The sequence below is a fragment of the Astyanax mexicanus genome, chromosome 12 (assembly GCF_023375975.1).
Source record: "Astyanax mexicanus isolate ESR-SI-001 chromosome 12, AstMex3_surface, whole genome shotgun sequence".
NCBI lineage: Eukaryota > Metazoa > Chordata > Actinopteri > Characiformes > Acestrorhamphidae > Astyanax > Astyanax mexicanus.
In genome coordinates this window covers 6,862,166-6,876,313 of record NC_064419.1, presented here as the reverse complement: position 1 = coordinate 6,876,313, position 14,148 = coordinate 6,862,166, and the positions used below count along the sequence as shown (strand labels likewise).

General features: G+C 39.4%; 1 protein-coding gene across 2 annotated transcripts in view; it reads right to left on the bottom strand.

Moving 5' to 3' along the window:
• LOC103028180 (zinc finger protein GLIS1) overlaps window positions 1–14,148 on the bottom strand; it is a 149,222-nt gene that overhangs the window by 13,299 nt on the left and 121,775 nt on the right. For both annotated transcript variants that reach the window (XM_022670238.2, XM_049485580.1), the window contains exon 11: window positions 10,044–10,152. In XM_022670238.2, the coding sequence (XP_022525959.2) occupies window positions 10,044–10,152 (109 nt within the window). The remainder of the gene's footprint in view (window positions 1–10,043; window positions 10,153–14,148) is intronic.

Genomic DNA, 14,148 nt, shown 5'->3' with positions numbered 1-14,148 from the left:
GTGGATGATGAAGTATCGCTTTTATTAAAGGCAGATTCAAGGCCAGACAGGTTTCCCAGACAACCACTTTCATTCATTGACCCCAGCACAAAACCCAGGTCCAGTCTAAATCCTATTGTTGATGGGTCGTGGAAATTACAGGTCATCCTGGTGGAAAGTTCTGGAGAAATGAGGCGAGTCAACCCCTTAGATACTAGTGCAAACACATACATAGTGATAGAAAAACAAGTAATTTAGAATTCTTAGAAAACGTTAAAATCCCCAATTTTTCCAAACAAATTTTTGTCCATGTTTATCTATTCATTTTTTTGCCACATAGTGCCACAATCCACATAATCTAAAAGTCTACTAGGCTAGTTTAAACCTGGCATTAACATGCATTCTGGGTGAGCCGATCACAAATGATTGCCAAAACTCATAGCCGTTCACACCTGGGGTTAAAATGCATCTCCTCTGATGGGATCTCTCACATCGTTTCCACTGTGGGCGGGGCTGTTTACCAAAAGAATCTCCCAGTTTTCTTTGGACAGAGTCCTCAGCCCAAACCCAGATGAGGCAGCTAGTTTAGACTGTGCTCCAGCCACGAGTATCACGTTAATATAACCTTTCACATTATCGTCCAGCCTCATATTTGGGCTAAAAATCAGCCAATAATGATACATAGCTGTTTGGTCTACTGAAGACACAAACATCAGACACTAGACACTGGCCCTGGCTCATTAACTACATTTGAATTAAGATAAAACAAACAAAAAAAAGCATAAATTGGATTATTTGCTGGACCATCACTTTAAATTACACACATACACACTAACACACTCCTGGACAACGGGATCAGATGGGCAGAGGGAAACCAGATTGCTTTACTTTTTCTTAGGCTCAAGATTCATGAGTTTGATAGTGCTGCTGCTCTCGTCTGCTCTCACCTGTCGGCCGGTCTCCGCCGGGGCAGTGTGTGTATGAACCCGAGTGGGACGCTAAGCCTCTCTGGCAGACGGGGCAGGACGCCCCGGGCTTGGCGCTGGGAATGGTTCTGCTTCTGGTTAGCGCTCTAAAGCCGTGAGGAACACTGGGGCTTTACTCTGCGAGCTCAGCTCTGGGCTGGCCCAGAAAACGAGCTTATACGATCTGAGTGGATCCTGCTGGCCGTGTTCACACTGCTACTGTTCACGTCAGGCCTGAGCTCTGCAGTCCTCAGAGCTGTGGGATGGGTGGGTTATGAAACAGATGGAATTTTCTTCCACAGTTCTGCCTCAGAGAACAAGATTAACTTCAGGCATCATTATTCAGTAGGATTTTATTGTTTTAGGTATTTGTTGTTAATAAATAACAGAGTTACAGTAAGTAGTGAATAATTCATATTGGGTTTCAAATAATTTACAGTAGTTTCTAAACCATTTAGAGTACTTACAAGGTCATTTTTAGGAGTTTAGTGGTTACTGAATAATTCATTGTACTGACTGGGTCATAGTGGTTAACGAGTCATTTATAGACTGTCCTGACTAAATCATAGTGGTTACCGAATTATTCATAATAGTTACTGAATATTTCATAGTAGTTGATAAATAATTCATAGTGGTTACTAGTTAATTAACATTAGGTAAATAATTTATAGTGCATTATATGAAATACTGATTAATTCATAGTGGCTACCGAATTATTCATAGTAGTTACTGAATAATTCATTCATTCTGAATAGTAATTATTGAATAATTCATAAGAGATAATAACTTATTAATAGGAGATACTGAATGCCATTGCTGTAACACTGCAAATTTTTCAGCTGCATAATCATAAAACAATTATTTTATTTATCTCAATATTTTGTAGTTGGTACTAAATAATTTAAAGCAGAAAATAAACAATTCTTAAAATTAATTAATTAATCCTGTTTATTTTCTAAGTAAAAGGGATTATATCATCAAATCAGATTATATTTTATTATATTACTTTGTAATAAATCCCTACTGTCTGAGGTCTGTACTTGTCATAGTGTTTACCTTTTTATTAAATGATCTATACTTATTCTCTGCTCTCTTCTGTGTAATGTTTTTACTGTGTTTTAAACCTTTCTTTATTTGGAAAAGAGATTTTAATCTCAGTGTGACCTCAGAATGTCAAACAATGGTTAAACAGATAGAGTATACAGAATTCTACAGCTAAACCTGGGCCTGCGCCTACTGGACGACAGGCCTGGTTTCAAACTCCATTAGGCTAAGATCAAAATAAACACTTTGTGGAATTACTCTGCAGCCAGTGATCCACAGCGCAGGTAAACCAACCAGCGAGAAAACGGCTACGAGGTCCAACGGCACCCATTCAGCCCTGGAGCCACATGGACCAGTAACCCGCACTGGAGCTTTACAGTAACAGAGCTTTAGAGCGCTGAGCTCCTCTCTATCTGAAACTGCACTCGCGAGATGTATTTTCACTGGCATATTTTTAATATTAGCTTCAGAAAGTGATGCTGGTATTTACAAAGTAAAAGGAGTCTAAATGGGCCATTTCAGCCAGGGTAAACACATTTAGCAGTGAGGTCAGCGGCTGCAGCGGCGGAGTCGGGCGCGTTAGAAAATTTTGTCAAAATGTTTAATGTCCTGCTAAACCGTTTGGGAAAAACAAGTGCGGCTGCCGCTGTTGACTTTGGCAGCCGTGTGTATACTCTAGGCTTTAAACATGTAAATCAAAACGCTCCATCTTCAGGAAAATGTAAGTAGACGTTTCATACCTGGCTTGTTGTAGGTCCTGGCAAAGACACGGCGTAAGACGGGCGGGATAAAGCGCCGCTATATGTGTGTATGAGCAGGAGCGTCCCGGTTTGATTAGGCACCCCCCATCTAATGACATGGGCAAATAAGAGTGCAGCAGATTTTCCTAAATGATGCTGTCATCACAGCTCTGTATGCAGGTGTTGCTGCCGCGAGGGCTTGCGCTGGGTGGGCAGAGTGGCCGGCCGGCATGAGGGAGTCGATTAGATACAGATCACTGCAAACAGCCTCACTGTTCAAAACTAATGGTGTTCACACCAGGAAACACCGCTGCTTATAATTCGTCTAATTGTTTCTTGGTAATTTATCACTTTGTGCACATTCAAGGGATGAAAAATTACTTTTATTACCTCAAATTTAAACATTATAAAATCATTATGAAACTAATAGTTTTAACTGAATAATGTACATGTTTAATTCTTCAGTTAAAAGGACTTTAATGTTCCCAGCTTATTATTTCATGGTACAAATGCTTTAATACAAAATGAATAGACTTTTAAACCTGCTACTTTATTTATTAACTACAGTATCTCCTATTAAGTTTAGTCCTTTAGTTTCAGGACTATATATTACCAAATAACAACTAAAAATAACACAGCAATCAGTATGACTACAAATTAATCAGTAAGCACTATGAATTATTTACAGTGAATAATCATTAGAACAAATATTTCAAATAAGAGAACTTTTTTTATCCCATTTTTTTCTCCCCAATTTACACGGCCAATTATCCAACCTACTCATTAGGACTCACCCTATCACTAGTGATGCCCCAACACACCAGGAGGGTGAAGACTAGCACATGCCTCCTCCAACATATGTGAAGTCAGCCACCGCCTCTTTTTGAACTGCTGCTGATGACCCTAGAAGTGATGTGGGGAGAGAGCGCCATCTACCCACACAGAGAGCACAAGGCCCTCAGCGCTGCCTCAGCGGTAGCCAACGGCAAGCTACATGAACAGGATTTGAACCAGCAATCTCTAGATCATAGTGTCAGTGCTTAGACTGTGGGACCACTTGTAGCTCATTTCATGTTAGAAATGCTTTATTTAAAAACAAATGTATTAAGTAATAGCTGTGATCATACATTATAGAATAAGGTACGCAGAACACTTTATTAAATTAATTTGTATAAAGAGTTTTTGTATAAATGCTAAAGGGCCTCTGTGCTCAGGCTGTATAAAATCAGTGGCTTCTTTAAGCTCGGCCGTGTGTCGTGACCTTGGATCGAATGTCGTTTGGTGTTAGATGAATATCCTCTCCGCTGGCTCTGTTCAGACCTCGTTTTTCTCTAAGCAGCAGTAATTGTTAGCTGAGCTCTAAAACCGCGGGCTAATTGTCTGGAGCTGTTTCTGTGTGTGCTGGAAAAACAGCCCACCGTCCAGAGCGCTCTTACAGAGCCGCCCAACATGACAGCTCGCGCTGGCCCGGCTCATTTCACGCCCGCTGCAATGTTTATGCTGGAAACTGACCTATCCACCGCTGCTTACGTACAGATCATATGCAATCACATCAGCAGTGCAGTAAACTCTCTCAGAGAGGACCAACCCACACCCTGATGAAGTACTACACATACATGCACTCAATATAATATATATATAGATATATAGATATATATGTGTGTGTGCGGGTGTGTGTAATCCAAAATCACTCCAAAACATTACAGTATTTATGGATCAATTGTAAAAAACATAATTATGCACCAAACACCACTGTTCTATACCAAGCACTATTATTTTCCACCAAACACCAACCTTTTACAGCAAACACCATCATTCCACACCAAACAACAAAATTCCACAGCAAACACCATTATTCTACACCAAACACCAACATTCTACACCAAACACCAACATTCTACACCAAACAACAACATTCTACACCAAACACCAACATTCTACACCAAACAACAACATTCCACACCAAACACCATCATTCTACACCAAACACCAACATTCCACACCAAACACCATCATTCTACACCAAACACCATCATTCCACACCAAACATCATCATTCTACACCAAACACCATCATTCCACACCAAACACCATCATTCCACACCAAACATCATCATTCTACACCAAACAACAACATTCTACACCAAACACCATCATTCTACACCAAACAACAACAATCCACACCAAACACCATCATTCCACAGCAAACACCAATACTGTACACCACACACTATAATTCCATGCAGAATACCAACATTCCACAGCAAACACCAAAATTCAACACAAATTACCAATGTTCCACACCAAACACTAGCATTCCATACCACACACCAACAATACACAACACACAACAACTTTCGTCACCAAACACCAACATTCCACACCCCAGACCATCACTCTACACCAAACACCAGCATTTCATACCACACAACAACATTATACAACAAACAACAACTTTTCTTACCAAACACCAACATTCCACACCGCATGCCATCACTCTACACCAAACACCAACATTTCTCATCACACACCAACATTCCACACCAAACACCAACATTACTAACCAAAACATTCATCAATCATTGAACAAAGTTAAACAGTAAGATAACAGACTGCAAAACATAAATAAATGTTACACTGACAATTTCATGAAAAACACTTTTATGGTTTATGGCTTGTGGGCTGCAGACTTTGAATTGAACCGTATAATTAAACTAACATACCCATTAAACATACTACAACAAAAATTACGATGTTATTCCTTTATCAAAATAAAAAACTACAAATCCTTAACATCTTCTTATACATGAGATACATTGTAATATTAAAGCAGACAGATTATGCTCTTTTCTGGCAGGGGCTTTTTTTTTTTAGAGAGTAAAAACGTGCCCGCAAGAGGAAACATCCGGAACTCGGTGTTTTAGGGACTCACTCTGCTGTGCTATTATGTCAATCACACTAACAGTCGAACATTGTTTAAAACCTCATGAACAATTCACTCTTCCCGAAAGTTGCTGTAATTTGTAGATTTAGCTAACAATGGGTTATTGCCTTAAATTATGATAAAGAGCAGAAACGCCCCGTTCAAATCTGTTTCCCCTAAATGTTTAAAGAGAACAGATGTATTTACACCAGCCTCCCCCTCTGCTCTCTCTCTCTCTCTTTCTCTTTTTCTCTCTGCACTTTCTCTCCCTCTTTTTTCCTGCTCTTTCGTTCCAGCGTTTTTGTTTGTTACTGTACACACAACGCTTCTTGATGACACATTGGATTTGCAGCTCAGCTTTGTGGCTCCTGGGGGAAATCAGGGGGTTTTAATAGGAACCATGCCTGCAACCAGCGAGCAGTTCAGGACATATTGGACCCCTCTGTATCCCGGCTCTGGGTACAGCAGGACAGAACCCAAAAGAAGTGTTGGAGTCTTTTTTGGGAGAGCAGTCCCTCCTTAATTAAACACGACTGACATCTCGGAGCTGAGCCTGAGCCGGCGTGCTGCAGTTTATGTTGTGTCAGAGTGACATTGGTTTAATCTGGATAAATACACAGCGCTGCTGATGGTGCAGAAGAAAGAGAGCGGGCCTGTGTATTTTAAAGACCGGGTTCGGGCGGTGTGTGTGTTATTGAGTGGGTGTGTGCTTAGGTAACGTTACAATTAAAACAAACACGCGGTGTGGAAGAGGAAAAAAACTCAGGTTGCTGCACTGCCCGGTGAATAAATCACCAATGTTGAGTCAATATACAGAACCAATGAAAAAACATACATTTATACAGCATATTACTTCAAAAAGCGTCTGCAGTGAGAAACTTCTCAGCTTCGCCAAAACAGTCTCAATTTCGTCCCATTACGCCTACATTAATCACATATTCCAATATATGCATTATAGAAATACTATAGTGTGGCTGTTCAGTGGAAGATTTGGGTTAAATCTGTAGGTGTGTTGTAGTCTTACCCAGCACCAAAACATTTTTTTAAAACAAAACAGAAGATCCTTGGACAAACTTCTTAAACTCTTTACCACACATCATCATTCTCCACCAAACGTCATACTCTGTTCACCATCAAACACCAGCATTATCTACCAAACACCATCTTTTACAACCAAATACCAACAAGCCAAACCAACAATCTTCAACAAAGGTCAACAGCATCATTTACATCCTAACATCTGTGTTCTCCACCAAACACACATTCTTCAAAAAAACAAACATTCTAAACCAAATGCCATCACTCACCAGCAAACACAATCATTTAAACCAATCACCAGCTTTTACCACAAAACTATCATCATTCTCCAACAAACACCATCTTTCTCGATCGTACACTATTAACCTTTAACAAGCACCAACATTGTCCGCCACACACTATCGATCTACACTCAATTACTCTATAAAAAGCACCATAATTCACCAACAAACATTTCCATTCTTAACCAAACACCAAAATTCACCAACACCAACGCCAAAACCAGCATAATTACTCTTCAGAAAGCAAAAACATTCTCAAACAAACACCAGCAGTCACCACCAAACACAAGGTTTTCACCCCAAAATTGATTCTTGACTGCACACCATTTTCACAGAACACACCACATATTCTTCACCACACCCCTCCTTCTCAACCACAACCAAAACATTATTCAACTAACTATAATTTTACACTTTAAACTATTTACACATCACTCTAAGAAAAGTAAGTACAGATTTGTACTTAAAAGGGTACAAAACTTGTCGCTGGGGCTGTGCCTTATATTGAGGTACAAAAAAGTACCTTTCAGTGAAAGTCCTTTTTTGTACTCATGGTTTTTGTGCCAGTAAGGATTATAAAAATTATAAACATTATCATCAAGTAAATATGGCTCAAAAACTTGATGATCGAAAATTTTCTGGCTTTCAAATAACAAATATGCAATTAATATATATATAGTTTATTAGTACAGTGATACAAAATACTGAATGTACCCGTTGGCTGGTTAAATGGTACAAATTTGTACTTATTGCTGTTAGAAATGACTTTGTACTTCAGAGGGAACAAATCTGACCCTGTAAAGACCAATATTGTACCTTTGAGGGTACAATTATGAAGAGTGTACCTTTGAGTACAAAAAAGTACTCATATCATACCTCTGTTTTTTAGAGTGATTTACACTATAATGTAAAAGTATTAGTATTCTATATTCACTGTATTCATAATATTATCCATCATCTCCCAATAAATCCCATCACTTTGAATAAATTACTAATATTCTTCACAAAAGTATTGGCATTCTACTTCACCATATTCCAGTAAAGACACAGATACACCAAACTAATCATTGTGAGTGAAGAGAGTGCCCAGTGTTTAGGTGTCTTGCTACTGTTTAATGTTCCTTGAGGACCTTTTTTTGTGGAGGAACCTCATTAGGTGCTTTGAGGAACCTTCAAGAAAAGGTTTATTGAAGATTTTTAGTTTTAAATCAACAGTTTCTCAAAGATAATTTTAACAGTATGGTGTCCCATCATTTACAATGACACTGTTCAGTGTAAAGGTGTTTGAAACTGTAGGTATCACACAAAAAAAAGGTCTATTCAGATCTCTTTACACAAACTGACCTGTCCTAATGAAGCGTTTCAGGTGTTATTTCACTGAACTCCCTGTAGAAGGCAGTGTTGTAAGCATTACTCTAAACACAGACAACCGGGGCTACATTTAAAAACCTGACATAACACCATGTCTCCAACGGGTCTGAAACGACAGAACCATTCTGAGAATCAGGTTACACTGAAGCTCTCCACCACTGGGACATCACACAACTTTACTGTTACACAATACAACTATGTCACACTAAGTTCCTTCTGAGAGGAAAGGTCATCTACAATAAAGCATCGAGCAAGAACCTTAAAATATCTCCAAATATCACATGACTTAAGAACATCCAGATTAATGCTTAATATCCCTCAGAGACATCCATGACCACAGTCCTTCCAGGACCATGACGGCATCATTCTCTCCGAACTGCGGCAGTCCTGGTCCTGACTTCAGCCCAACGCCTGTCACCAGTGTGTGGGTGGGTGTGTGTGGGAGTGAAATGTGGGGGGTATTACACAATGCTCAGGATTTCTCAGTTAACCATCCATAACTTCATCCAAAACGCTGAAGGCATCAGGGACATTCCAGGACTCTTAAAAATAAAGGTGCTCTAAAGGGGTTCTTAAAGCATTGCCATATATGAACCTATTTAATACATTATCCTTATACTTCATACTTCCACTCACTGGCCATTTTATTTGAAACACCTACCTTATACACGCCCCCCTCACTTTATGTGAAACAGCTACCTTAAATGTCTATGCCATTGGTCAATGGACTCTTTGAAGGTTCTATACACAGATTTTACAGAACAAAGCAGTCTTTATAATATTTAAACTTCTTCATACTCCAAGATCAGGGGCTCTTAACCTTTTTTGCCAACTGCACCTTCACAAAAACAAATGATGGCAGTGCTGCCTTCTAAGAATAAAAGGAATAATAATAATTATGTAAATTTACTCACTTAATGTAATGGTTGGGCTGCACAGAGACACAAAGATGTTCCACATGTGGTTAAGTATGGCTCAGGAACTCCAAGTACTTTTCATCATATTTTAATAGTTTTTTCCTATTGAGACTTCCTCAACTTCCTCAAGACTTCCTGGAGTTCCTGGAAACTCGACTTCTAAAAATTGCTCAATTTTTCTGCAAACTTAGCTGTGCAGACCAACAACATGTATGAAGGAACCTGAATAAAGGTGAGTTTAAATTTGAGTACCGGTAGAACAGGGAATGAGTCTTTCACTCATGACCTCCAAGGAACTGGGGGTCAGGGCCCCTGTCCTAAATTTTTATAACAAATAATTTAAAAAAAAAAAAAAAAAAAAAGGTTTTAGAAAAAAAAAAGGTTCTTCTGTGGAATCATTCAAACAATTAAGCAATTAAGCAAAAAAAAGGTTCTTTTTTTTGGAACAAGAAGCAGTTCTTTTTTTGGCAACGCTAAAATAACCCTTTAAAGGATCTTTACATTCACATTTCTTCATAAGGAACATCGGTTTTACAGAACCAAAATAGTTTCTTCTATGAAATATGTCAATGAATTCCTTCAAGACTTTTTACACTCACTAGCTGAGCTATTTCTGAAACCAAAAGTGTTTCTTTTATGGCATTGCTAAAATAACCTACTGACCTTTACACTGGGATCTCATACAGACTGTTACAGTTTAGGAGGTTAATGTTTTTCAGCAAATCTGAGAAATCCTGTTTTGTCAAACATCTCTGTGGAGTAAACTGGAGTACGTGTGACACCCACCCGTCGCTGTCCCGGTCCAGGCGGGGGTGTCGCGGGGGCAGGTGAGGGCTGTTAGAGAGCAGCTCCACTGGGGCTCCGTTTGACGTTGTGCTGGAGCCAGCAAACAGGCCTGAAAGACAAACAACGCTAATAAGCACAACGGACCAAATCAACCTCGAGGAGTCCCCACAAAAAAGGCCACATTGACCAAATTAACCCCCCCCCTCCCACTCCCTTCTCTCCCCCCCTCTTCTCCTCATGAAACAGCATTTCATGGCAACAAGCTGCTGTTTTGACAACAGATTCAGAGTCTTTAGGAAAAAATACAGCGCTCTTGTCCTGCACTGTTTATAATTCACTCCACAATATTACACAATCCTTCTGAAATGGGTGACCAAAGAAAACATCTTATAGTAGTCATACACACTAACTGCCCACTTTCTAACTGGCAAATCTCTATGTTAGACTTCCACTCACTGGCCACTTTATTAGAAACATATACTACCTTCTACTTCCACTTACTGGCCACTATAAGCATCACTTACCTTATACAGTGGAAAAATAATAGGTTGTAGCTCATCTACTGGTTCTAGATATATGAGTATATATACTATATTGGCAAAAGTATTTGCTCATCCATCCAAATCAATGAATTCAGGGGTTCCAATCAAACTTTCATGGCCACAGCTAAATATATAACCAAGGACCTAGGCATGCAGCCTGCTTTTTCAAATATTTTTTAAAAGAATAGGTCGCTCTCAGGAGCTCAGAGAATTCAAGCGTGATCCTGTGATAGGATGCCACCTGTGGAACAAGACCAGTCGTGAAATACTTTCTCTACTAAATATTCCACAGTCAATTGTCAGTAGTATTATTACACAGTTGAAAAGACTGGAAACAACAGCAACTCAGGATCTCTTAAAAACTTTGTGGGAATAATTTCTGTTCCAACATGACTGAGCACCATTGCACAAACAAGGTCCATAAAGACAAGGATGAGTGAGTTTGGTGTGAAAGAACTTGACTGATTTGCAGAAAGTCCTGACCTGAACATGATGGAACCCCTTTAGGATGAATTAGAGAGGAGACTATAAGCCAGGCATTCTTATCCTCACAAATGTGCTCCTGAAAATGGTCAAAATTCCCATAAACACACTCCTAAACCTTGTGGAAAGCTTTCTCAGAAGAATTAAAGCTGTTATAGCTGCAAAGGGTGGGCCAACATCATATTAAACCCTATTATATGGATTAAGAAGTTTATATGCATACGAAGGAAGGCAACAGATTAAAAAAAAGTCAATAAATCTGTTAATGAAGTGTATGTCTACATCAAACCTTATTGGGAAATAAAGCACACTTACATGTAAATTATGTCATATGTTCTATCACACCCCAGACACTTAAGCAACGTATATAAAGTATAAAAAATAGCTCACCATCATAATTTATGCTTTTAAGAGACTAATGTTCTTTACATAATCTGAAAAATCCTGATATATTCATATCTTGTGAAAAAGCACAACATCTCCAACATTACACCAAAGTCACCATAGACACTATAAATAAACACACAAACCTAAGAGCATTAGTGTAACAATGTACAATTTTTAAAAAGAGTTTTTCACACTCCACACACATCTCTTTTTTTCTAGAACCATAGTTATATTCTATGGCCTTTGCTTAAAGAACCATTTGTAGCACTATTTTAAAGAGCATATATGACGCTTCCTGCTGTATGTAGCTGTGTTGGACCTTTCACTTGGAGGCTGAAGATAAAATCAGTGGTTTGGAGTCTCTGTGGGTGGGTGTGATGACCCTCTCTTTCCCCTCTTGACTCAGCAAGATGTTAGTCAGTGTAGGACTCTGCTAGCTGAGGTAAAATAACTGGTAGCTAGTGTTATCTTCAAGTGTGTTGCATTAGCAGTGGTTCGAGAAGATGTGGTGGAGCTTTATGTGAATTGCTTCATGTTAAGTACATGCTAGCCCTCACACTAGTGCTGGGCGGTATGATCAAAAATGTATATCACTGTATTTTTCAAGATTCTGATTGTTTCACAGTATATCATGGTATATTTTTAAAAAATATTATATTATTATTATTTTTTTTGCATGACTGGGATTTTATATAGCTTTCTGACCTACGTATACTGTTAGGAGTACATATAATATAAAACACTAAGGCTTTAAATATATGAAGGGATCAGACTTCATTAGCAGAAGAATGAAACTGCTGAAGAATATAAACAAGACCTTAAAACGAGATACACCAACAACTTTAACACGGCTTCCTTTTCAAAACTAAATATTTTAAATAGTTCCATATTAGTTTCCAATAACTCAATGTTTAATTATTTAAAATATATATTTCTCAAAAGCTCTGTTGCACAAGTAAGACACTATCAATATCAATGTACAATATGTTATTATTGAAGCCATTAGAGGCAATACAGTATTAAAATCAGCCACACTTAAAAACACTGATACAGAACACTCATGAGGAACAGCAGCAGGAGCTCCTCAGATAAAGTGCTGTTCTAATTTTTCTTCAGGCAGGACAGTACAAGACAAGTGTTTGACTCCACAGAGATGAGTTTCCAGTGTGTCCAAGTTTATGCTAACTAGCTAGTGTTAGCTAGTAAGCTCTGTTGATAGGTGGGAATTGAAAAATTACTAAAACTGGGCTAAAAAATGACTAATATTACATGAATATAAAATAAATAATACGTCCACATCATTACACTGTCGAAGACTCAGGAAAGCCAGTGGTGCAGAATTTACAACAAAAAAGAAGATGACCAACAGTATCTTACTGTAGTGAACACCAGTAAGCTGGAGCACAGAGCTGGTAGCCTGAAGAGCGTGCTTCTTTCAGTATTTGTCCAGGAAAGAGATCAGTCTAGCTAGTGACTTACTGACACATTTATGTTACTGATACACAGCTGTGCCTGTTTCACCTGGCAGGCTGAACATTAAGGTGTAAAAAAGAAGGATGCATCAGCTTTGTCCAGCGTGCCTAATGGAAAAAACAGCAAAGTGCATGAGACTGAACTGGGATATAAACACTGTCCTAACCCACATATTATATACTGCTGCACGGACACCGCGCCAAATCACGGACGACTGCGCTGTTCAGAGGATCCTCCGCTCCCTCGGCTTCTCCTGCAGCCTGAAACGCTGAAATGCTACAGTGGTTCCCTCGTTTCTCCTCCTCTGCTACTCCGCTCCTGTGATTATTTTCCCAGAAGCCCCTGGGGGCGGACGGCACAGTGCTGGCTGTCCAGCACGTAGCGGCTCCTGGTTTTCCCGTTTGGCTCCAGCTGCTCTGGGCCTATCTGACAGCTTTCTGAACTGGTTACATGCTTGATTCATTACTCCGAAATCATCCATCAAAGGCCTTTAAATGCTCTCCCCCTTTAGCCCCAACATCTGCTACTACAACGGGAAACACTCAGCGGGTAATGGCTGAGATTGTTTCAGCTTTTACGCAGCGCTCCAGCGGAGGAGAGCGAGGGGAGCGATGCCTCGGAGAGACAGCAGCAGGTTAATCGCGCTGACGGTGGAGTTTCTACATAAAACTGCTCAGCTTCTATGAAAGCCGTGAAATAGGGCTGTTGTTAAAGCATTAGTTTGGCGAAAATTCGAATTTACACAATTTTCCCACTTATGCCAGATGTAGCCAATCTTTCAACACAGGGTCAGTGTCTCTAGCTTGCATCTGTAATGATGGACCCAAAGCAGGATGTAGGATGTGCATGTGTGTGTGTTACCTCTATAGGTTGAGAGGTGTTGTCTTGTGAGAGACGCTGACCAGTGTTCTCATGACAATATGTAATGATGTCAATTATGGGAGATGCCCATGGATGGGACATTCTATTTCTTGCACTGTGGATCAGTGCAAACTAGAGAAAACGGATTTATCTTACAGTCATGTAAATGTACACTATACGGACAAAAGCATGGGGACATCTGCTCCTTTGCGTTTACTTCAAAAATCAAGTGTATTCATAATAAGGGGCTTATCCTGCTTTTTATTGGAGTAACTGTCTCTACTATACAGGACAAGCTCTGTACAGATTTTAGCTGTGAGAATCTGATTACATTTAACATTCGTCATGTTGAAGACAAG